This window comes from Mauremys reevesii, linkage group 5 (genome assembly GCF_016161935.1).
Source record: "Mauremys reevesii isolate NIE-2019 linkage group 5, ASM1616193v1, whole genome shotgun sequence".
Lineage (NCBI taxonomy): Eukaryota > Metazoa > Chordata > Testudines > Geoemydidae > Mauremys > Mauremys reevesii.
The window spans coordinates 59,927,087-59,953,525 of NC_052627.1; the positions used below are offsets into that span (position 1 = coordinate 59,927,087).

At 40.9% G+C, this 26,439-nt stretch overlaps 1 protein-coding gene across 1 annotated transcript; it reads right to left on the reverse strand.

Annotated features, from left to right (window-relative positions):
• Positions 1-4,901: 4,901 nt before the first annotated feature.
• On the reverse strand, positions 4,902-22,980 carry RNF175 (ring finger protein 175). The gene is made up of 4 exons (XM_039540506.1): positions 22,949-22,980; positions 18,763-18,904; positions 5,908-5,986; positions 4,902-5,022 (listed from the first exon to the last, which is right to left on the reverse strand). The coding sequence occupies exons 1-4, from the start codon at positions 22,952-22,954 to the stop codon at positions 4,902-4,904; spliced, it is 348 nt and encodes a 115-aa protein (XP_039396440.1). The 5' UTR covers positions 22,955-22,980.
• Between the last annotated feature and the right edge of the window lie 3,459 nt (positions 22,981-26,439).

Here is a 26,439-nt window from a genome sequence, read left to right on the forward strand (position 1 = left end):
GCTGAAGCACATGCGCTCAAGTTAACTAGATTAAAGCTGGTTCCAGTCTCTCTACCTGAGCTGCAATCATACCTGGGCGTACACATGTGTCAGAGCCTGGATAGACTATGCAATAGAAGCATATTCAAAAGTGACTTAGGAGCCCCAGTCCTATTTTCAAAAGTGATTTATAAACTTAGGCCGTAAGTCCTAGCTACCTAATGAAATAAGAGCTGCTTGAAAAAAAATCCACTATCTTCTCTGAATTCTCCAATCCTTCTTCTTAAAGCTATAGCCTACATCGCACTGCATTGTAGGCTCCTAAATCACTTCTCAAAATGGGATTCAGGCTCTTAGGTTGCTTAGGTAACCAAACCTCACTCCCACTGCAGTCAATAAAAGTTCTGTAATTGATTTCAATAACAGGAGGATTGAGCCCATTCTCATAGTTCTTTTTAGTACTGTGGGTCTTTAACACATTCTTTTGGAAGCTGTTTTGTTGATTCCCTGTTACATAATTATCCAGGTCAGTGAGGGAAGTCCTCTTGCACTTCTCACTAATGCTTTAGCATGCTGTAACTAAATCTGCGTCCCTAACACCTCCCAATTAAGCAACTCTCAGACAGCATAACATAAAAAGGAAGATTTATTTACACTCTTATTTGCACGTGACCATAACCATAAAAACATTATGGAATCAAAGAATAGTATACACTAAACAGAAATTTACACTAATGGGCACAATATGTTGAGCTGCTCATAGTTACGGAACTGCCTGTTGAAATAAGAGCTGCTCTGAAGAATTCCAGCGCACTGCACCCAAACCTGGAGTTTTGGATCATTAATTTCACCACTCCTTCTTAAAGGCAAAACTTCCTCTCTCTCTGCTCTTCCTATTTGTTGAAGTTTTATGGTTTATTTTTTCTTCCATTTCTTATGTTATATATCAAAACCTTAAAGTTGTCCTTAGTTGGCTCCATGTAACTTCAGATTTATCCTGGAATATGATCCATTTAAGTGACATTCATTATATTTTTCATTCGAAACCTCAATATAAATGCTTTTAAAGAATAGGTGATGTTTAATCTGAATACAGCAGCTGTTATACATACCCTGGAGAAATTACTCTCCAGGGGAAGCTTCACTGACTCATGAACCGCAGAATACACTCTGACATGCACAATCTGTGTTCTAGTCCCTCCTTTTTGGGCCGAGAGTCTGGTGCTGCTGAGGCAGTACGTTAGGCAGTCCCTGAGAAGGGAGAATCTCACATAATTTTTTAATAATACCTCTTTTATAGCTAACACATAGAATGATGGTTAGGAATCTTGCCTTCACCCCTCTTTGGCTGGAAAGATGGTTGCTAAGAGATGGCCCCTTAGAGTATGGGGAGGGGGGGAATACAGGGGAGCGACCTCTCTGGAAAAAATCCATTCTTCTTTACTGGGGAATTGGTGGGAGGTTGTCACCGGCAGTGGCCTATGTTTGTAGAAGTTCATAAATCCAGAAATTAAATGGGAGAAAGCATTTTACATTGTTGAAACCACAGAGTGGCACTTGTTTTAATTCTGGACAACTCACTTATTAAGGGCTGCTCTACTTCACAAAATTAGGTTGGTTTAACTGTATTGCACAGAACTGTGAAAAATTTCCCATCCTGTGCAATGTAATTAAGCTGATCTAAGCCCCGTGTAGACACCACTAGGTTAACAAAAGAATTTTTTCGTGAAACTAACTACCACCTCTGGGAGAGGCGGATTTACTACAGTGATGGAAGAACCCCTTTCTTGCTGCAGTAGGTGTCTGCGCCACAGTGGCACAGCTGTGGCACTGTAGCATTTTTAGTGTAACCATAACCTAAAAAATATTTAACTATTAGGGTGTATCTAATCTTAAACTGCTACAGTGGCACAACTGTCATAGTGCTTCAGTGTAGACACTACCAATGCTAACCGGAGGGGTTCTCCTGTCACTGTTGGTAATCCACCTCCCTGAGAAGTGGTAATTAAGTTGACATCTGTTGAGTTAGCCCGGTGAACAATGCGGGTAGGTTGGCAGAGCTACGTCTTTCATGGGGTGTGGATTTTTCACACTCCCAAGAGATGTAGCTATGCCACTGTATGTTTCCAGTATAGACCAGCCCTTAGAAGTAAAAGGGCTGCGGTGTCTTCAACTACAGTGGAACATACTTGTAGCAAAGTCAGTTTGCCATACCAAAATGTAAGGCCCACCCGTGTGCATGACTGTCACACCCTTCCTACACTATACATTTCCTATTTGACAGTTTGAGGGTAGGAAAATTATAATGTGAAAAAATACATAATATAATAGACATAAAAATGCTAGTTACTGACAGTAAAAATTGAACAAAGACACACCCCACCAACTCAAAAACTTAAAAAGCATGGAAATAAAAAGTTAAGGGAAGAGTTGCCTGTAGTTCTTACTGTTTCACATCCCCTACTGTGTCTTTCACTTCCATCTGCAACAGATCCCAAAAAGCACTACGTACCTCAGCTTCACTGATCTTGCACCCTAAAGCAAAAGCTTATCGGTGACTTCTGACGCTCTTGTATCAAGAGAGGGGTACATGTGAGGAGAGTATTTTGCAGATTTTATGAGGGACTTCCGTGGAGTTAGATTAGTACAAGCAGCTCTTTAAAGAGGGGAGCACTGATACAGCAAAAACAATGGAGAGAGAGGTGCCTACGGGAACTAGTAAAGATAGGGCTTGTTCATACTTCTCTGCAGGACTACGGGTTGTGAATAGTAGCGTGCTCCAAAGTGCTGCACTGTTTCTTCCAGGTGTGGGTGCTGCGGACATGAATTAAAAGGTTCCTCATTCATATGAACTTAGTCCTCTTCAAACAGGGCTACCTTAATGCAAAACAGGAGCCTTTTAGTTTGTGCCAACAGCATCCACTCAGAGGAGTGACAGAATAACATTTTGGTACACACTGCTGTTCACACTCCTGTAACCTGAACTGCGGAGTAGTGTAGACATAGCCTCAGATTAATGTTTGCTGCATTTGGGAACAAGTGATCTTGAGTTAGTCCTCACAGCTGTGGATGGTCCTCTAAATAATCATATTAATGGATGCTGTTAACACTGGCTGAATAACTGACTATTTGGGTCAGGGGCAGGTCTGAAAAATTAAAGAGAAATCACATTGGGTCAACCCAAAAGGAAACTGTTTCACAATTTTCAGTGAACTGAAATGTTGAAAAAAGTATCATTTTCATTTCAAGGTTTTTTTTTCCCAACATTTAAAAACACTTTAAATAAAACTCAGGGAAATTTCAAAATAAACACCTTTCTGCAATGAAAAAATATAAATATTCTGTTTTGGAAATACCCAAATAAAACATTTTCACATTTCCAAATGTTTTTTCTTTTTTGGACCTAAACAATGAGCCAAAATCGACCCAAATTCACAAATTGTTTCAGTTGAGCTGAATCTGCATTTGTTTTCAGCAAAAAAAAAAAAAAAAAAAAGTTTTTGCATGTAAAATTTTGCCAAGCTCTAGTGTTGCATTTAAGTTTTATGAGCCAATCCTAAATTTCATCAGCCAATGCTACTTTAAGGGTGGCTGGGCCCCTTAAAGGGTGATAGGCCACAGCCCTACCTGGGACAAGCTTAGCTCATCTCCCCAGATGGGAAGGATGAGTACTAATGAATGAGGTCATGACTAACTGAGGCCAGGCCTACAGATATAAGGGAGAAGCCTGAGGGAGAGTGAGGAACTGGAGTATTACTGCCTCTCACTTGAGCTACGTGTGTCAGGCAGAACAGAAGCAACTGACCTGAAGAAGCTGTTGCAGGTCAGTGCTGTAAGAAGCGAGACTGATTCCTGAAGGGAATCAAGGGACTATTTGGATTATAACCCAGCTTCAGGAAGGAGGGCAGGGGACTCCTGATTCAATGAAAGAGACTGAACTCAGCTCTGAGAAGGAGGGATGGGGGACTCTGACTCCAGGAGAGAAAACTGATCAAACTGTGGAACCCTGGGTCCTGCTGGTGAAGCTGGTATGAAGTACTAATGTCTCTAGGCCAGGGGTAGGCAACCTATGGCACACATGCCAGGCGGCACGTGAGCTGATTTTCAGTGGCACTCACACTACCTGGGTCCTAGCCACCGATCTGGGGGGGGGGCTCTGCATTTTAATTTAATTTTAAATGAAGCTTCTTAAACATTTTAAAAACCTTAGTTACTTTACATACAACAATAGTTTAGTTATATATTATAAACTTACAGATAGAGGCCTTCTACAAACGTCAAAATGTATTACTGGCACTCAAAACCTTAAATTAGAGTGAATAAATGAAGACTCGGCACACCACTTCTGAAAGGTTGCCAACCCCTGCTCTAGGCTAAAGTGGATCCCCCTCCAGAAGGGAAATATTTTAAGATTACATGGAATTGGTGACATTTTTGAGGAGCCCTGGGAGAAAGGGAAACTGAGGAAGTGTGCTGCAGAACCACCCAGCCCAGGAAAGAGTGCTCCGGAGGTGGCTACCTATTTACACTATCCATCTTTCAGTAATCTTACTTGAACATCAATCAGTGCTATTGACGTACTTACTAGTGCAGCAAATAGAAAAAAATTTCAGAAATAGTCATAATGAGAAAAATAGCCATTTCTTTTACTAACATTGTCCTGTCATAAATGTTCCTTTCAAGGAGACCCTTTCCATGCACACTTTGAGGAAAATCAGAAATGTTTTAAATTTCATGCTGTTCAAGTAATGTAGTATTGTTGTAACATCAGAGAGGTCCATCTGAGGCTCCTGTAGAGCAGTGCAATAAGAACACCAGAGGTCAGTCTTAATTATATTTTTACAATATTAAGTACAGGATATACATAGTATTTTACATATTGAAATAGCCAACATTTTACATTCTGGCTATAATCACATACCCTATTCTAAGCCCAGCGAATAGTTAATGACTTGGACTATTCTTATAACAGCTGGTTGCCAGGCCACCAGATAGCGGAGCCAATCCAACAGTTGCCCATACAAAACATGTGTACGCTCCCACCTAAACTACCATTAAGGAAATCTGCTGCCAAGATTGTTCAAAGGTAAAAAGAGATTTTAGTATGACATCAGTTCCTTCAGCAATAAGCGAAGAAAAGTACTTGTTTAATGTTCTCAAACATAGTGCTCTCCAGTTCCTCTAGAGCAGTGATACTCAGTCTGTTGCTCATGAGCTGCAAGTGGCCCTTTAATGTGTCTCCTGCAGCTCTTTGCAGCACATGATAATTAAATCACACAGTATTTTAATATTTGCCAATCTAAGTTACTAACTATCAGGATGCTTTTACTATGTTATTACCCAATTAAGTTATCAACTTGCACTAAGTTATTAACTTATTTTCTGGGAGATCTTTCTATCTAGCTAACAAAATATTTCCCCGGTTGAACAGTTTAAATATGAATAGTACTATAGTAAATGAAATAATGCATTCACACTACTGTGGCTCTTTTGGGTAATGTTGATTGCTAATTTGGCTCCTGAACCACTGAGGTCTGAGTATCACTGCTCTAGATTTACAGTATTTTGAATGATATTCTCATAAAAATGTTTAAAGTAAAATTTAAACAGTTCCCCCAAGGGGAATTGAAATGGGTTGGAAAAAGTCAGTAGGACAAATTCTGCCCCAACTTGAATGGGGTTTCACAAATGCAGCAGCAGAACTTGGCCTACTATCCTTCCTTCTGGAGAAACTAAGAGAGAAACTCTAGTTTACTAACTAGTTAAAAAGGAAGTAAAGAAATCTGCTGCTATTACTGCTATTTTAACTGGCCATATTTATTTTTATTTTTTACTCCCACCGCTCTCCACTAGATTATAACACAAACTAGCAAAGACAAAATAATTAAAAAATTGAAGTAAAAAACACACTTGTTAAGAAAAGGATACGGGTTACTTAACATCCTCTTCAAATCAACTTTCTCGTTGCAGTATGGGCAAGTCTGCTTTTTGCCAACAATGCACCAACCTCGGATGCAAAATTCATGAAATCTTGTATCAGGCATATTGTTAAGGATTCTTTCAAATATAAACAAGGAACAATACATGCTTCTGTGAACTTATTTACAGATTTGAATAATTATTGATTGCACACATTGCATTGCAATTTATCTCAGGCACTTACACAAGTCACTTAACCTCTCTGCATCAGTTTCCCCAACTAAAAATGGGGATAATGATATTTACCTAACTTGGATGAAAAGCATGCCACACAAGTTCATACAATATTTATTAATTATTATTAGATATGGGCCCAAGGCAAAATTCTGGATCTGGACATCCTTGAATTTAGGAATAACTGGAATCCAGAGCCAAATTTAGTAGTAGCTGGTGCTGTTCTTGAATGGGCTGAATCACAACCTCAGATCAAAATACTCTTGAATTTCACAGTTTGGGTCTAACTATTATCTTGAGACATTGTTAAAGGAAAAAAGTGCAGCTGAGCATTTGAAATTCATGGAAAGTCAGGAGCCTTGTGAAGTTGTTGTAAAGTAGGTTATAATTTCTTTTTTAATTTGGGGGAGAGGGGATTAAATGATTGTTTAGTTGTAAACTACTTACATTAAGCTATTAAAAGAAGTGATATCAGTTATCTTAGAACAGCTTTAAAGGTCTCCTGTCCTTGTCATGCTTATATTGAGCTATGTTCCCTGAGTGATTCTGATCCCACTTTCACCCATGCACATTTGGGGGTAACCTCACCTGAAGTCAGTCACACCAGTATAACTAGGCTAGGTGAGTGGAGAATCAGGCCCCTTGGTACTTAGGCGCCTTAAATCTAGGGTTTACATGTCTAAATCCCAGTTTTAGTTCCACAAAACTCCAACCAAACCCTGTAGGCTCCTAAACTAATGCAATGCCTAAGTTTCTGCCTCTGAGCATGTGCACTGATGCCTATCTCATGAATTGCTCTGGGGCTTAGGCAGGAACCAGGGGAAGATGGGCTCTGCATGCAAATTAGATAGACAAATGTCCAATTGGGTAGAGTGCTGAGAGGCCACCTACCGGATCAGGTCCCATTCAAAAATCTGTCAGCAGGAGGAGCTCACCTTAACTTTAAGCTCAGTGGTTAGCACTCTGACCTGGGATGAGGGAGACCCAGGTTCAATTTCCCCCTCAGGCAGAAGGGGTGAAATAATTTAAACTGGGATCTTCCATCTCTCATGAGCATGCTCTAATCATAGACCTATGGGAGATGTGGGGGCTTCCTTAATCTCTCCTGCTCAAGCTCTTCCCCTTTGTAGAAACAATTAATGACTAAAGCAGGGGGACTGGACTAGTTAAGGTGGGTGTCTTAACTACCAGGCTACAGAGTTATTCTCTTTGTCCCTGTATCCACCGAATGACCATTTAAGTTTTTATCCACAGTGGTACAGCATCATGAGAGATTAAAAGAGCCCCACATCAGCCCCAGACCTCCAGAGAGCTGGGAGACCTCTGTTCAAATGGCCCCTCCCCTGCCTGAGGGGGAACTGAACCTAGATCACCCACATCTAGGGTGACCATATTTCCCTGTGCTGTATACGGGACACCTGGTAAAATTACTCTTATTCAAGCGAGTTCAACGGCAATCAATCCGAACTACACAGTACAAACATTCAAATTAACATCAAGTTGACTGAGCCCTTGTTAAAAAGAAATACTGCGTAGTTGGATTCTTTTTATTTACCTTCTTTTTAAGGCTTTAGGGTTCACAGAGGGAGAGGACACCCCCCCACACCTGTCTGATATTGGGGGTGACCGACCCTCCCTACCCAGAGCTCTCCCCCGTCCGTGCCAAACCCTGTAGGCTCCTAAACTAATGCAATGCCAATTCAGAAACAACTATACAAATTTATATGGAGGAATATTAGGAGTTACCTTCTTCCAAGTTCATGCGACCCCCACAGCACTTGCAGCCACTAATGGCTGGGGAACAAAAGACCCTTATTTGAGTCTCCTTCAAGGCAAAAATTATTGCATTATGCCCCCAATCTGTGTATGCAAATGAGTAAAGAAGCAGAGTGGCTTGTTGGTCTACAGTTGCTGATAAAAATCAGTACTACAAACACTGTTTTCTTAAAAGGAAACATGAAATGGTGAGGCTGTTTTGGAAAACTGCCTAAAATATTGCATGTACTTCACAGACAGGAGTGACTAGATCACCTTGATAGTACCCATTTAATGTTTACAGGCAGCATTGCTTTGGAGCTGTGTGTTTAGTATGTATGATTAGATTGTAAACTCAGCAGGACAGGGACCTGATCTATAAAGTAGCTAATATACTTCTGGGTGATGTTAATAACTAATATTGTATAAAGTAATCTACTGTAGAAGGTGATTTAACAAAAGCTTTAACATCATACTTAAGCTTTTGACTTAAATCACAATATTTTCACAATTCCTGACTGTTATTTTTGTGTCATGCTTCTGCTTTTAAGCTTCATTTATTGCAGTGTAGTGAACTTTATTGTTGAGCATTTTTTCTTGGATGAGTTCTTTCAGCTAAAATAATTTAGCATTTATTTGAAAGGCATTTAAATAAATATTGTGTGATTTTGTTGCTTCCTCAAAACAACAAAATGTCCACCTAATTCATTTGTATTTTAAGGATTTTTCCCTTGGAAAAAAATGCCATTTTGCACTTTCTATAATACCTTATTTAGGTAGAGTTAAGTGTCTATAAAGATAACAGAAATTGTTTGAGCATACTTTTGTGAGATTAATGTTGTTTATTACACGATAAATATGAAGTTTGCTTTGAAGGAAATTGAAAACAGAGTTGTAGTGAGGAAAAACAAAAGCCAGAGCTATCAGGAGTAAAAATCAGTTTGATACTATATTCCCTATATTCTGTACACTAGCAAACACACCTGTATGCTCTATCTGTTTTTATACAGAATCAAGACTGAAGATTCCATGGATTTTGGTGTGATATTGCTGTTTTATGGACTCTACTATGGAGTGATGGGAAGAGACTTTGCAGAGATTTGTTCTGATTATATGGCTTCCACTATAGGGGTAAGTGCTGGTTTCATTATGTTGAATGACAGTCAGATGGACTGGCAATGAGCTCTTGAGTCTAGTTGTACCCCATGCTTCTAGAAGAAAGGTCCCCCCGTACTCTTTCCAGAAGTTTATCTAACTTGTTCTTAAAGACAACTTTTATTGTGCCCTAGGCAAACTCTTCTACTTTCTGACTGGTCTTAGTTTCAAAAGGAATTTCTTAATACAGTATTATAACCAGTGAGTATTCACTGGTCTGAGTTAGGAGACACAATCCCTATATAGCAACATAGAGGGCTGGTCCAAACAAAAAAGGCAAAAATAGGGTTTCTCTCAACCTGATTCCATATAAACAAGAGACCAAAAAAGACTCCTCATTGCCATAGGTGGATCTGCTTCTTAGTTCTCCAAAACCCAGTGAAAGTCTTTAAATCTTTCCCTTTTTGCAATTCTTGTCTTTTCTTCTTAAAGGACTTTTCTTCACTAAGGACACCTACATTCCCTAAGTCTGGGATGTTTGGCACGCTTTGCAATAGAGGCAGACACTTGTTGAAGTTCTCTTCTCAGCAAGGTTTTAATTCTCTCCAAATGTTCTGTCACTAGTATCTAAGACAGTTTTAGCTTCTTTCATTCTTGTCCTTAACCCTTGTGTCCACTATGGACTTATACTGAGTTATTTGTGTCTCCTTGGCCATAATGGAAATCGGCAGAAATAACAATATAAATATTCAACAGTTTTATAATGTCAGTGGGATGTCTACAAGAAATTTGTCCAACGACATCTGTGCAGTCTGTGGACAAAAAAAAAAATCTTTGTGGACATAAATGAGGAAGGGGTAATTGAAAATACCTACCAGCTGTCATGCAATCATGTGTATCCTTTCAATTCAATTATGAAATAATGGTTTCCTCTTTTATTTTTGGTGCAACAGCAAGAAAACAACTTGCAATAAACACTGGGGGCGGGGGAGGGGAACGGAGGTGAAGAGAAATAAATGAACACAATCAAAGAAACCACAGCACAAAAAGGTAAAAATAAGTTGCCTGTTTGCTCACATGAGGTTTAGTGGAAGACCTAAGTTTAAGTACTATCATGCAATGCTTGCTTCCCAGTGTTTTGCTATTGACTCCGATGGAAGCAGAACTGAGTCTTTCCTCTGTTACTAAGAAAAATTAGAGACTTTTTTTTAAAAGGGAAATAAAAACTTTCCCCTAAAAAAAAAATTTAATATGAAGCAATATTTTGTAAAAAACAGTATTTAATTATCAAGGTCTTGATAAAAGATTAGGTCATTTAAAATAAATAGATGTAAAAGATAGGAACACAGCAATTCTGGATCAGACATTGATCCAGCTATGCCTAAGCCCTGCACTTGCAGAAATCAAGGCCTACTACAAGGTGTGGGAAAATCTGCTACTCACCTTTCAAAATAATATTGCTCCTCCCATCCCATGCACTACCAGTTGACTCTGGTGGGTCATTTGAGGGCTTATCTCCACTGGCAATTAACAGTGCTGCAACTTTCTCGCTCAGGGGGGTGAAAAAACACCCCCCTGAGCGCAGCAAGTTGCAGCACTGTAAAGCACCAGTGTAAACAGTGCCTAAGCATTGTGAGTCAGGCCCTTCATTGAGGTGTTTTTTTTAAGTGCACTGGGTGATTCTATGAACACCAGACAGGGTGAATGCAACCTCTGCATGTCACACAATGTAGTGTAGGATTGGCATGGGATCTGCAGTAGTCAATACCTGATACTTCAAAAGAAGGCAAAAAGGACTACAGAATGCTTCCCAATGTGCAGGGGGAGCAAGCATACACACTGTTACATGTACTCCTTTGTGGAGTTCAGCACCTTCTCCTCTTTAGTGGCTGGCATGAGTTATGGCTGTGCCTTCTCACTGCATTCTGCCCACCCCTTCCTGCCCCCTGTAGGGCACTGTTCACCCTCACGAGAGATGGGGGAGCAGTCCCTGGCTTTCTTTGACTGCAGGGACTGGAATTCTGACTGGCCCTCATCTAAGCCATTCCAGTTGGAAGAGGCTTCTTGCTGCTGCCCCTTCCCACTGTGCACCTGCGTAAGGGCCAGGAAGAACATGATCCCAAAGTTCTAACATGGTCACATGTTGTTTTTTGACTGCTGAAAGTTGAACCTATAATTACAGTTCAGCCTCTTAAATTATCAGACCGTCAGCTACATAGGAGCAGCAACGTTCACAGATTTGTTCAATGCTAATCATGGTTATCTAATTGGTTAGTTATAAACATTCATGTCTTAACTAATTTTAAAATTGTATTTTGAGATTTTCTATGCTAGTTCTATAAGGAGATTGATTAGAATATAGTATTTTAATGTAATATCTTCACCAAAATTCAGTCTAAAAAGAACTCCTCTCTTCAAAGCTATTAAAGATACTCTTCATTGTGTTCTACATAAATCCAACTGTTAATTTTAATAGTAATTGCCACATATGAAATGTAGGAAAGTTCAATCAAGTAAATAAGAGTATAAAATATGAAATCATGTCATAAAGATACAAGGCCTAGTCTCTGCAATATATTAATAATGCTGGAGGGTCACCATCTGGACAACTTCATATAACAACACATCTGCATTGTTGGTAAATGGCAACTCTAGCATCTGGATCATATTATTCCAAATTTTCCTCATCCACATATCCTAGCAAGAAGAATTTCCTGACAAATCAGACAGCTGCCAAAAAGTAAAATGTTTTTCTCTTTATTGTACTTTAAATAAGCACAAAAAGACCTGGAAGTGAAGTCAGCATTGGCATCCTAGACAGCATTCCCATTTTCTAATTATACAGATGGAACAACAATTCACACAAACACAAAATGGTTTTTTTTAAGATTATATTTGTACTCTGCCTCAAATTATCGTTTTTTTCTGTTATGAGTAAACAAGAACTTATACCACAAACAAATTCAGCAAAAAAACCCCATTATTGTGCTTTTCCTTCCGTCTTAAAGCAAATGGTGAAAAATGCATATATAAAGAAAATAACTGTTCATAATTAGATTTATTGTGACAGAATGATCTCATCAGAACTTGTTAACTTGGCAACAGAAGCTAATGGGCTTTCTAAATGTCTAGTTTCTTTTGATGCAGACATATTCAAATATTTAAAACATGTGCATGAAAGCAATATTAACTCAGCTATGTGGTATTTAAATTTTAATGTAATATGCTTACATTCAATTGTATGCCAGAAATTGGCAGAGATTTCTATATTACCCAAACCAAAATGACAATATTTTCAAGTTTAGACTCATTACTTATTGGTAGAAATCAATTATTTGTTAAATATACTACTTCATTTGTCAACTGTATTCCAAAGTACTCATTACATGTCAATCTTGCCACAGAGGATTTATGACTAGTAGAATAGACAACTTATATTTATATAGTCATCTATGATCAGAAGCAGGGGCGGCTCTAGGCACCAGCAAAACAAGCTGGGGCCTAGGGCGGCAAAATCTAGGGGGCGTCCCCTGCCGCCGGGGGGGGGGGGGGGCGTCAGGGTGGGCCGGCGGACCTGCCGCAGTCATGCCTGCGGGAGGTCCACCGGAGCCCCGGGACGAGTGGACCTGCCGCAGGCATGACTGCGGCAGCTCAAGCGGAGCCGCCGGACCCGCAAACCGTCTGCAGCCGCGGGAGGTCCAGCCGAGCCACGCGGGACCAGCGGTCCCTCTGCAGTCATGCCCGCGGGAGGTCCGCTGCTCCCGCGGCTCCGGGGCGCCTCCCGCGCATGACTGCTTGGGGCGGCCAAAAACGTAGAGCCGCCCCTGATCAGAAGCATCAAATGATTTGAAGACAAATATTCCCTTTTCTATGCTACATATTTTAAAACTTTGTATTATGCCAGAAGAAAGCATTTTTCTCTACACAGCTCATATATATTAAATATTAATCAGTAGATAGCTTCCAAAAATAAGCAAACTTTATGATAAGAAGCAGCTCAGTGTCTGCTAGTCAGATTTTCCCTTGGGAAAAGACAGAGGGTCAAATCATTTGACAAGCTTTCTTACTATATTCTTTTTTTCAGCTGAAGAGTCCAGACTTGACTCTCCATTCTGTCACATCAGTTTGACATTGACTTCAGTGGAGTCAAGTCAGTGTAAAACTAGTGTAATGGAATGGGAGAACCAGGCCCGCTACTTGCACAGTGAACTGATCACTTTCTGAAAATCAAGCTCTTAAGATATTTTTCAACTTGGATATGAAAAAATGGAGGGATCCAGAATCACTACTCAACTTTGAAAATCTTGGACAACAAATTTAATTTGTCAAGAAAACTAATCAGGATTTCATAAACTCTTATGCGTCCAACTAAGTGGGTATTCACCCATGAAAGCTTATGCTCCAATACATCTGTTAGTCAATAAGGTGCCACAGGACTCCTTGTTGCTTTTTACAGATCCAGACTAACACGGCTACCCCTCTGATAATAAACTCTTATAGTTTCCTTCAATCTGCACCTCCATAATTTGGAAGCTAATTCTTTCGGCCAACTAGCATCTACAAGAAGTACTGCAGAGAGGACTACTAAGATTTATTCCAGCAGCAGCAAAACCACATTTTTTTTTCCAGGCTCACACCCAAGCTATTTTACATCTGACCATCTGGTGGCTGGCAACTTCTTCCCTCACACCAGAATTATCCACAGCTGAATTTTGGCTGGTTTGTTACAACAAATGCTCTTACTCCTTTGACACAGGAACCTTTCCCAGCATGCTCCTCTTTCAGTTGCTGGCCCTCGAAATTCTGAATAAAACTACAGAACGCATTTTAGAAGCTGCAGGCTGTAACTACGTCCCTTAAATTCAGTAAGTATTTGGGTATTTTTCTCTTTCTCTATTTTCCCCCCCCTTTTTAGACACACTGATGCCCTTTCCTTCCAGGTTTGATTTTTATGCTTCCTGTAGCCTATTTCCTCCCAAGTTTACCAAACAACTGGTAGGTTGTCAATCCCCCCCCCAACTCTTTGTCTGACTCCTACCTACTACAGTCATGCAAAGAGGTCATTAATGAGTCAGTCAAACACGCATCCCAAGAGGACATACCATCCAGCTCAGAATAAAGGAGACAGAACTCATTTGGAGGCATCTTGAAGGGAATAAGAAGACTTAGGACAGCCTTCCATCAGAGTGCCTTCATACCACTAGGAATAATAGTGCCTTTGTACCAGAGGCACCGTGGTGCCAAATGGTTATACCAAACCAAGCCACATGTGATGATAATCTGGTTCCCTAATGTCCTATGGAAAGGGAACACAGAAGAAGCAGTTTCCATTCCCCCTTCTCTCCCCGATTACAACCACCTGCTTTTTGTCAGCAGACTAAAATTCCAAGCCTCAACTATACAGTTATTCTACTGGGGAGGGTTGTGTGGCTTGCTTCTTTATCTGACCCCCTCCCTAAGAGGTTAGCATTTTGTCAGCAGCATCAGAAACAAAAATATTTAATTCTCTCACATCTGTACATAGAATCTGACACATACAAAGTATGAGTAAACTACTCAGATACAAGTTGAATGATCAAAAGCTGGGTAGCAAGCAAGAGAAATACTGTACACAAGAAACAAGAGTAGAGAGCAGTTTTCTCTTTTTAATGTGTTGGTTTTGGAGTTTTTTAAAACTAGGATTTAGTTAAATCTCACTGATTTAGTGAGATTACATTGATATCAGTATGAGCACACCCTATAATCATAATAACTCGCACCTGACTGTACCTAGATCAGGTAGTGATGCAGAGGTCTAAACCTGCCTGTATTTAGTTTTGTGATTTGTTTTGTTTTTAACTCCAAATGTGCAGTGCCCTGTGTGTTAGTCAAGCTAATCAAGTAATTAATGCAAGTGCATTCAAAGCTTCTGTTTCTAAATGATCTGAGTTGATAAATCAGTGTGTGCTGATTGGTTTCAGATGCTACATTCAGATTATTTTGTGTAAGAATCTAGCTAGTCGGTAAACTTTTATGTCCTGATCCTTGTAACGGATATTATTGTGCTTCATAAAGTGGCTCAGATTCTGTTATCAATTACACTGGTATAAATTTAGAGTGATTGAATGGATTTCAATATTCTTGCAAAGTTATAGTTAAAGAAGAAGTGACTTCTTTAAGGTGATGAGACTAAAAGGGTTTACCAGTGGTGTGAATGACATCTCTTGTTTCTTTCTGTAGTTATCTAATACACAAGCATTTTAAAATGTTGTGGTCAAGTTAGCTCACAGATTCCCTGTGATTCACAGAAATATCCTAAACAGGATGTTTATGTGGCCAGTCATCAGACATGCACACCCCGTGGGGAAAAAATGCAGAAATTGGGCTTGTTTTTGGCTTACTTGCTTGTTGGCTAGTTTTTGACTCATAGCTTGTTTGACTTGTAGCTTGTTGTAGTTTGATGCTGCTTTTTTTTAAAATTGGCTCCCAGTAAGCAGAGGCAAGGGGAGAGAGAGTCAGAGGTGCATAGTGGGTCCACCATAGTCTCAGACTGCATGCTGGGGGGGATCTAGTCACACAGAGGGTTGGGGTTCTTAGGGATTGGCTTGTTTTGAAATGGGATTAGCTTGATTTTTGGTTTATTGTGAAAGTCAGGGTGTTTATTTATCATGTGAAAGTTGGCAACTGTGCCACTGAGGAGGCCAATTTAAAAATTAGGTAATATGTGCCTGGACTTGCCATATGGCTGTAGAGCTATTCTTTTTCACAAGCTACAAGATATAATAATGAAAAATTCTCTGAAGTTATCTAATGTGGTATTAATGCTCTGCACTATCCGTTGTTTGAGACTCAGTACAAGTAACATTATCAGCCTTGTAAAAATAGATGAGCTCGGATGTGAAACTAAATTATTTTCTCAGCTTAGCAGAGCATAAAGCAGAACTGCCACAACCAAGTCCAAAATTAGCTTCAACTTCTGGTATGACGGTTTATATAGACGGAGATTCTGCTTCTTTTCACTGTGTTTCCATTATTACTGGATTTGAAGATCTGGCCATTGCCACAGGACTATGATTCATCACTTAAATAGGGCTGGGGTGGGGGAGGGAGTGTGGGGTGCTGTGTGCAGGAAGGGGCTCAGGGCAAAGGGTTGGGATGCAGGAAGGGGCTGGGGGCCGGGGGGCAGGAGGGAGTGTGAGAGGGGGCACAGGGCAGAGGATTGGGGTGCAGGAGGGGTGTGGCATGGGGCTCAGGGCAGGGGATTGGGGTGCAGGAGGGGTGTGGCAGTGCTGGAGGGCTCAGGGCAGGGGGTTGGGGGTGCAGGGTGTGGCAGGGGGTTGGGGTGCAGGATGCTGGAGGGGTTCAGGGTGCGGGCTCCAGTCCAGCACCACTTACCTTGAGTGGCTCCGGGGTGACAGTGGTGCGCAGCGGGGCTAAGGCAGGCTCCCTGAAGCCTCTGGGGGAGAGGAGGGGGGGCAGAGGGCTCCGCACACTGCCCTCGCCTGTGGGTACCTATCATATTCTATGATTCTACCTCCCCTGAAGCTCCCATTGGCCACGGTTCCCCGTTTCCAGCCAATGGGAGATGTGGGGGCAGTGCCTGCAAGCAAGGGCAGTGCGCAGAGCCCTATGCCCCCCACTTTCCCCAGGGGCCACAGGGATGTGGTGCCAGCTGCTTCCGGGAGTGGCATGGGGCCAGGGCAGGCAGGAAGCCTGCCTTAGTCCCGCTCCGCCATGGGGCTGGCAATCCTGTGGACCGGATCCAAAGCCCTGATGGTCTGGATCCAGCCCACGGGCCTTAGTTTGCCCACCCCTGTTGTTGTACATTTAAAAAAAAACAATCCCCCCACCTTACTAAAACCTGATTTAATGCTTGTAGCTGAAGTGGGTCCTCTATAAGGTGAATATAAGATAGATCATATGAATGAGTATTAGGTCCACTAAAATCATCACCTACCAACCAGATAGAGTTTTAAATGTGATTAACTATTGGTTGAGGCTAAAGTTTCAAAAAGTAGATCCTAGTAAGCAACACAAGGCATAGGACAAGAGCTAGTATACTACTGGAATTTTTTGGACACTGACAGAGTGATCCAGCACCAATGAATAGCTTTAGAGTATTGTAAGGGAGAGTAATGAAAGGATAACGCAAAATGTATGTTTTTTAGCACTATCAGAGATTTGCTCATACCAAGAGGGGCCATTATAAAAGCTCAACAACTCTGTATATATTTAGTGCTCAGTTCCGTGTTTGTACTGGTGGTGGGACAGCAGTTTCTCTATCTCTGAGAAACTGATTTCAACAGACAATATTGGTATGAATGCTCAGAGTTGTGGAGTTCTTACTGACATGGAGCCAAATTCATCACTGGCTTACACCCATTGCAATCCCATTAAAGGCTCTTCATTTTGACAGCCCCTTCCATTATTAAAAGTTTTTATTACAGTTCCTTATTTTGTAAGGTGTACTTTTAGGGACTAATTCACCACTTCACTATTCCAGTTTTTGCCATTGTAATTCCACTGAAATCAACAGAATAACTCCAGCATGAGGTTGAAGTAAGGCAGTGGTGAATCAGCCTCTTTCTATATTTTTCTGTCAAAACACAATGACTGTAAATCATATTAAACTGTGATTCTATCCTCCCTCAACCAATACAAGAAGAGAGGGAAAACTAGTGGATTTTCAACATAATAAATTTTAAAATCTCTTCAAGATGGGTAAGTTGTTGGAAAGAGGTCAAGGAAGATTTAGGAAGTGGTTACTGATGTCAATGTGCACTAACTCCTTGGCACCAAAACTCAAGATATCAGTATACAAACTAACAAGGGCTTTGGCCTGGATCATTCATTTCCAAGGACAAATTCCCAGTGGGAAAGAGCTACTTACAAGAGACTCATTGGCTTCAAGTATCAGAGGGGTAGCCGTGTTAGTCCGGATCTGTAAAAGCAACAAAGAATCCTGTGGCACCTTATAGACTAACAGACGTTCTGCAGCATGAGCTTTCGTGGGTGAATACCCACTTCTTCAGATGCAAGTGGTGGAAATTTCCAGGGGCAGGTTTCTAGCTTGCTTCTTGCTTGCATATATAAACCTGCCCCTGGAAATTTCCACCACTTGCATCTGAAGAAGTGGGTATTCACCCACGAAAGCTCATGCTGCAGAACGTCTGTTAGTCTATAAGGTGCCACAGGATTCTTTGTCATTGGCTTCAGTGGACTTGCGCACATGCTTAAAGTTCTGTCTCAGGTACTTATAGGTAGGGTGACCAGATATCCCGATTTTATAGGGACAGTCCTGATATCTGGGGCTTTTTTATATATAGGCTCCTATTACCCCAACCCCTGTCCCGATTTTTTTCACACTTGCTATCTGGTCACCCTACTTATAGAGTTGCTTTTTTCCTCATGGAATGGTAAAAGCTACTCTTCTTGAGAACAAGAATGATGGCTCATTTTCTCCATCCATTCACAGCAGTGCCATTCTGAACTTAAGTCCTCAAGAGAAGGATTGAAGGGGGGAGGGATAGCTCAGTGGTTTGAGCATTAGCCTGCTAAATCCAGAGTTGTGAGTTCAGCCCTTAAGGGGGCCACTTAGGGATCTGGGATAAAATCAGTGCTTGGTCCTGCTAGTGAAGGCAGAGGGCTGGACCTCATGTCCCTTTCAGCTCTATGAGATAGAGGTGTGTGTGTGTGTGTGTATGTGTGTATATATATATATATAAAATCTTTGCATGAGAAAGAACTGATGTTTTGAGATGCTATGGCTCTAAAACAGCAATCTTTTGACTGGTTACTTACATTGTATGACCTGCAGTGCCTTTGCTTCCATTGAACCAGTACAATCTGTGCCACTACCAAGGTTGCAATGAGAATAAGAACCATCTCCATATGCATAGATTCGTGGCCATGGTGCTTTGCATGCATCTTCTGATGCTGAAGTCTGGAAAAAAAAATGCATACAATTAAAATGTACACAGCAGTCCATACTTTTTTTTGACAATGAGAAGCTGGGAGGAGGATAGCTGGAAATGCCCAGACAGACCTGAAGAAGATAGCAAGCTAGTAAATTAGGTGTTAGTTTGCAATGCAATATGCCACTGCAGTTTTGGTCACTATACAGTAACTCCTTACTTAACGTTGTAGTTATATTCCTGAAAAATGCGACTTTAAGCGAAACGATGTTAAGCAAATCCAATTTCCCCATAAGAATTAATGTAAATGAGGGGGTTAGGTTCCAAGGAATTTTCACCAGTCTTTTGTCTGGTGAAAAAAAATTCCCTGGAACCTAACCCCCTCATTTACATTAATTCGTATGGGGAAATTGGATTTGCTTAACATCGTTTCACTTAAAGTCGCATTACATATACACACACAGTAGTACACAGTGATGATGATTGTGAAGCTGGGTTGAGGTGGGCGAGTCAGAGGGTGAGATATTTCCCAGGGAATGCCTTACTGCTAAATGATGAACTAGCAATTGGCTGAGCCCTCAAGCGTTAACTCTCACACTCTACAAGGCAGCAGGAATGGAGGGAGGGGAGAGAGCATCACAGACAAAGACACACACCCTGTGTGTGTGAGAGAGAGATGCGCATTTCCCCTTTAAGTCAGGGGCGGCTCTGTTTTTTGCTGTCCCAAGCAGGGCAGTCAGGCGGCCTTCGGCAGTGTTTCCGCGGGAGGTCCGCCGGTCCCGCAGATTCGGCGGTGGTTCTGCGGGTGATCTGCCGGTCCCGCGCCTTTGTCATACCCACCGTCGAATTGATGCCGAAACGGCGGGACCAGCGGACCTCCCGCAGAAACGCTGCCGAAGGCTGCCTGACTGCCGCCCTCACAGTGACCGGCAGGCCGCCCCCCGCAGCTTGCCGCCCCAGGCATGCGCTTGCTGCACTGGTGCCTGGAGCCGCCCTTGCTTTAAGTACACTGCTTTGTTAATTGGCTCAGCTTGCTGAGAGCGCAGCTGCTGCCAGCAAGCTCTCTCCATCCTGAGCCCTGTTGTGTGTCCCCCCTGCTCTATGGAAGATGGGGTAAGCGGGGTGCAGGAGTGGGGGGGACACCCTGACATTAGTCCCCATCTTCCTCCACTCCCACCCACGCAGCAAGCAGGAGTCTTGGGGAGCAGCTCCAAGGCAGAGGGCAGGAGCAGCACATGGCAGTGGGGGGAGGGACAGCTGCAATTGCTAACCTGCTGGGCAGCTGCTGCACAGGGAACTTAGGGGAGTGTGGGGCTGCCGGTCTACTCTGGTTCCAAGCCCCCACCAGCTAGCTGCAATGGGCTGCTCTTCCTGCAAGCAGTGGACAAAGCAGGCGGCTGCCAAATGATGTTAGAAGGGAGCATTGCACAACTTTAAACGAGCATGTTCCCTAATTGATCAGCAACGTAACAACGAAACATTAACCGGGATGACTTTAAGTGAGAAGTTACTGCATATGAAACTATCAAATCACAGAGCTGTAAGGGAATTACACCATCTGTATAACTGCAGCCCTGCCTGGAATACAGGTTTCTATTTGGGTGCCTCAATAACCGAAAAATATTGACAAATTGAAAGGTGTTCAGAGAAAAGGAACACAAATTATTAGGGGGTTGGACTGACTTTAAGTACAATCCAAATGCTGTTCAGTTTACCTATGCAATGGCTAATGGAGGCGAGGGGAGAAGAGGAAATGTCATAATAATCAACTTGTCCCTTATGCACATCAGAGAGGGAGAGAAATGGTACCTGGGGGCATTGTGGGAGAAAATTAAAAAATAGAAAATTTAGCATGATTACCAGGAAAAACTTCATGACATTAATATTAATTAAATTCTTCCTAGGCAAATGGTAGAAGCTCCAGTGCTTGGGTTGTTTAGAACTAGACTGACTAAAACAAGAGAAAAACCATCCTGCACTGGCATGGCAATAGACTAGATGCTCTAATAGGTCCTTCTCCTCTCTAATTTCTGTTGACCTCATTCTAAACACAGAGAGGTCACAATTGAAGCCACACAGACAAATTGTCTTTCAATTTTGGATGTGTTTGCAAGAGGGTAGAATTCCAGTTGTCACATCTGAACTGACCCTGGCATTTTGGTTCCAGGTCAGAAACAAAACTGGAAGGAGCCTTAAATTCTCTGCCTCTGTTTCCCTGTCTGTAAAATGAGGATGAGCTCAGTTATTCATTTTCCTTACAAGGTCACTGTGAGGGTTAACTAGTTAATGCTTGTAAAAATTTGTGAAGTTAGAAAGTGCTATATAACAAATGTTAAGGGCTGAATCACAGAGCCTGGGAGGAAGAAAGGACCTATTTTCTGTTTTGGATCCCAAACCAGTCACTCTCATGATTAAAGCCCAAAGGTGGAAATCTTGACAACTAAAAATGATCCTACCATAAATTTGGGACCAACATTTTGTGAAATTTTGAGGTTGTCAAGACTGAACCTGACCTCTATTCCTGCTTTGATCTGCAGCTTGAACCCCAGCTCTAGCCTCATCTGGATCCAGATCTGAACCCTGAATTGGATGGAAATCTACTCTTCACTGCTAGTACTTCTCTGTAATGTATCAGACCAAAGCCCTGGATCCAACAATACTTTGAATGTTGAGGAAGTTTGGATCCAGATCTTAATGTCGTGGCTCTGCTTCTCAGAAAAGAGATGCTAGCTGCCTCTTTCCTAGTTTAAAACAGAAGTAGTGGTTGGGAGGGAAAGGCTCAGGATGTACCACTTCTCCCCTTGTCATACTTGTCATACTGACTCTTCCGTTCAAAAAGCAATGACTATTTGGCCTGTGCCAACATCACAGATGAGTGCAGTATAGCTACCCATCTTAGTCCCTTCTTCCTTCTCAGAAATGCAGCTTTATCAAAGTGTCCCTATTAAGCTTATTCTACACAATACCCCCAAATGCACATTTGAAATATATCCCTTAATAACATTGTTTTCCACAAAGTAAAAAGGCTATCTAATCATAAATAAAATATATAAACCTATATATAAATATTATATAAACTTACCTGAAAGATTTTTCTGGCAATCCCCAAAATCAAAACACCCTTCTAGACTTCAATATAGAATGCAGTATATCACTTTAACAAAGATGATATGAGAGTTATAGAAGAGATATGAGAAATACTTGTCAAATAACATTGCAGAATTTAGCTGAATGACTCATGGTCAGACCACACTTTGAATTGCAGATGGGGAGAATGTTCATGTGTATGTTCTGAGTGTCAGAAACATATACATTTCATGTTATAATAAAAGAATCACTTCTGCTATTTTACTGACACCACACTTGCTATAAATATTTTAAAGTGGCCAGTGAATGTGATGCACTTAGCATCTTCCTCCCAGAAATAAAGTGCACTGTTCTTAGAGTGCCGCCTGCTGGATAATTTACATGATATAATGACAGAGGAAGATGTTCATTCTGTTCCACCTGGATGGCGGCCTTCTAAAAATATCTGGAGTGGGGATGCATGCAGCTTATATATGAGGGTAAATTAAAATCTTCTGTGATGGAGGGAAAAAGGTGAAATGGTCACATAACATGATCCCACTCTCTGTATCTTAGCCCTGCTGGGGTTTTTTTTTAATTAGTTAAAAGAAACTTAATTAAGAGACATTTCTTTATATTTTATTTGACTTGTGGAAAGAGATAGGAAGCACTAAATTTATTATATAGATCATCTTTAATTTATCAAGTAGAATACTATACTTTACTCTAATTAGTAATAGAGATGCTAATTATTTTGTTTTGCTGTCGAGTTGATTTAATGCGTAGAATAAAAAGTTCTTGAGCAGTATTTTCTAACTTTTCTGCCATTAATAAATGTTAGAGGAAATGTAAGTGATCTTTATGCTTAATATAGAAAATTAAGGAAAAAAGACTAGACTTTCTAAATCTAAAAACAAATATTTGGGATAACAGCTCTGCCAATTTCTAGAACTGCTATAATGAAAACCAATGTATAAAATCTACTGCTAATATGAAAACTCACTTACTTCCATTGTTCCTCTGTTGATAATCTTAATGCATCTCCCTGAAACAGACACAAAACTAATATTATAGCTTGACAATGTACAATAATCAGGAGAGTTTTCTTCTCAAAGTCCCCTTCCCCCTGTACCAATGGTAAGACATATTTAACTCGGATACATATGCCACTGTTTCCCTCAAGTAAACCATGGACTCCATCTCATTCCCCCAGAAATAGGTGGGGATTTCTGCCATTAATATCAGTGTGAGCAAGATCAAGGTCCCAAAACTGAATGAAAGACCAAAAACAAAATTTATATCAGTTGGAATTTTTGTTGTGCTTGTTCTAGGATGGTACATTAAGATGCTGAATTTATCATAAAATATAATGTCCTTTAACTTTCTCCTTAAATCCCTGGGGATAAAATATAGCAATTGCGTAAAAAAATTATCAGGTTGAGTTTAAAGCTAAGTATAGACTTACAAATATAAAGCCTAATTCTGCAGTTGCTGCTGGTATGATTTGTCTTATTGAAGTCCCATAGAGCCATAGTATCGTTCACATAAGTAAGGGTTGAGGATCAAGCCCAGAGAGTGAAGTGTCTAGATACTGCATATTAAAACTGGTTCAAATATTTAATTCAAAACTTTTTAAAACTTAAAGTAGGTTAGTTCTGAAGATGAAATGTGTACATGAAAATTTGTTTTTCTTCAAAATATTCTGATTTTTAAAATTTGAAACAAATGAAAAACTGCAATTTTTTTTAAATCAAAACTGAAAATGCACTCCCCTTTTTCAGTGGCAAGTGAAAAAAGGGGGATACAGAGAAGGGAAAGACAGAGGAAGAGGAAATACAAAAAATAGATTTCTATTTTTCAGGTTTTCCATTAAAACCCATAAGTTTAAAAATTTTTGCAAAAAAATTCCAGAAAAATATTTTTTGAAAAATTTCACAAACATTCTTGCCATTTTCCAACCAGTTATATGTAGATAAATCCTGTTAATACATTTGGATCAAATCCTGAGAACATATTGACTACAGTGGGACTACTCATGTGCATACGTTTTACATTCTTTTTATTTATTTAGAGGTATTTCTAGGGTGCTGTTTGCTATAGGAATCCTAACAGTAGGACTTAAAGCAAAATGCCAGCACAAGGGAGTATCTAGGGCTAGATTGTAACTTTTTAATCTACCCTGAATAAAGGGGTGGCATATAGCTGCACTAACCCACAGGAGGAATTACAACTCTCAATCCCCTTGGGCATCTAACTGACATGGAACCAAAGCTCTTCCCATTCTCTGCCCCATCCCATCTCCTGACCACCACTTGTTTGCCAGGGAGGCTCTGCATGCTGGCCCCGCCATGAGCGCCAGCTCTACAGTTCCCATTGGCCGGGAACCATGGCTAATGGGAGCTGTGGAGGCGGCACCTGCAGGCGAGGTAGCACATCTCTGCCTAGGACCCTAGGAGGGAAATGTTGCCACTTCCGGGGAGCCGCCTGAGGTAAGCACCTCGCCTGCAGGGTGCTGCCTCCACAGAACCCCCCCAGTTGTCCCTGTACCTAGGACCAGAAGGCTATGTCGCCACTTCTGGGGAGCTGTGTGGAGCCAGCTGGGTAGGGAGCCTGCCAGCCCTGTGCCAACCAGAGGCCTGGCAACCCTACAATATCAGGACAAATGGCATCCCGATCGTACATCGGTCAGGACGTGGGACGGAATTCAATACTGGGACAGTCCCAATTTTATCAGGATGTCTGGTCACCCTAGAAAAGTACTCCTCTGGACAGCTGAGACATTGAGTCTGAGTCTAATCAGCAAGAGTTACAAAACACAAACTTTATTTACGCTGTGTGTGCATGCGCATGAGCACATACTAATGTGACTTTATAAAATTACTTAATTCTGAAACTGCACATTTGCAAAGTTCTCTCTAGAAATCAGTTGAAACCAAGTTAAAAAGGGCGCAGTTATGCTGAAGAGCTGGAAATGGCACTGAACTCTATTCACTTCTAGAATGTCATTACCTAGCTACTAATGTATCCAATCATCTTGCAGAACTGATAACTTTTAGACCATGTTAAAAAATTTCCTGTAATTCTAGTCAGGCTTGGTTTTGCTGTCACTCTACCAAAAGGTTGGTAATGTAATCAGGAGTCACCAGGTCATTTCCCTCAAGATAACAAATACCTTCTGTCTGTTGGACTGATCTATTTAGAAAGAAAAGTGCTTGAAAAACAGTAACCCATTTGATGGTATTGATACTCTCTGTATGTATGTGTGCACGAACAGGTGGAAGGGGAAGAAATTTGGGAGTAATATTGGGACACTTTTAACCCAAGCCAGTAGGTCAAGATTTAAAAAAAACCCAAAAAACAACTTGTCTGTTTTTAGATGGCTGTAGACTTTAATATCTATATAGACAGCACGCTCAGCACAACATTGTATAAAGAGCTCTGCCACTGGAATTACAGTCAAATTCACCTCTTTTCATGCATATTTCCTTAGTAATGAAGAATGGTGAGAGAGAGAGAAAAACAAAAAAATCTGCTCTGTATATAAAATCCTTACTATATAGATTATCTTTCAAAAGTTGCTGTTTGCCATCAGCAGCTTTGGCAGATAAGGTAAATATTAGAATTTATTTACGCAGCAAAAAAACTCAAGTTCAGAGTGTCTGTCAGGTGAAAAGTGCACCCTAATGAAGTGTAAACCAATATTCTCCATTTAAAAAATGTACAGCACTGGAAAACAGACTGCAGGAAAAAATTCTTTGTTGACAGAGGGATGCACTAGATTACCTAAAAGGTATTTCCAATCTGTAATTTTACATGACTATGAAACACAACCACAGGGTAAATCCCGTACTTGTTTTTTGACCAGCTATTACACTGTGGCAAAATATGCAGACTGGAAATATGGGTGTAGACAAGTAGATAGTGTGGTGTACAATTCTTATTTCCTGGATTCATCTTTTGTTTAGGCGACTAACAAGTTTGCTTTTTCTCTTTATCACACTCTTCAATAAAGACATGGCTATCTGCACCTCCTGCGATAATTACCATATTGGTCTAAGTTTACACTATACAATTTTGTTCCCATTTTTCAGCACCTGTTTATTGTATATCTATTTTAAGACAAGATATACAATAAACAGGATGAATCCAGGAAATAAGAATTGTACACCACACTATCTACTTGTCTACACTTGTCTACTTGTCTAAGGGAACACTTAGTTTTTGGGTTTGTGAACTGCCAGCCCATGCAGCAGGACTTTCTAGCTCTCCCCCAAAGAGTACCGGTATGTACATACATATGTACACACACTGTAAAAACTTTGCAGAGGCCCTTAGAACAGTGGTATTAGGTCTCCATACATAACAACTGTTCTATTAATAAGTATTATTAATTTGTATCTTGGTAGCATCCAAAGGCCCCAATCAGGAGCAAGGCTCGTTTGTGCTGGGTGCTGTACCATGTATTCTTATCCACCTGTACACCACCCAGCACAAACGA

Coding starts and splice junctions, on each gene's coding strand:
- RNF175 (XM_039540506.1), bottom strand. Junction 5,987..18,762: donor GGCACTGCAGGTCATACAAT/GTAAGTAACCAG, acceptor TTTGCATCCGAG/GTTGGTGCATTGTTGGCAAA. Junction 5,023..5,907: donor AAGAGGATGTTAAGTAACCC/GTATCCTTTTCT, acceptor ATGGTAGTTTAG/GTGGGAGCGTACACATGTTT.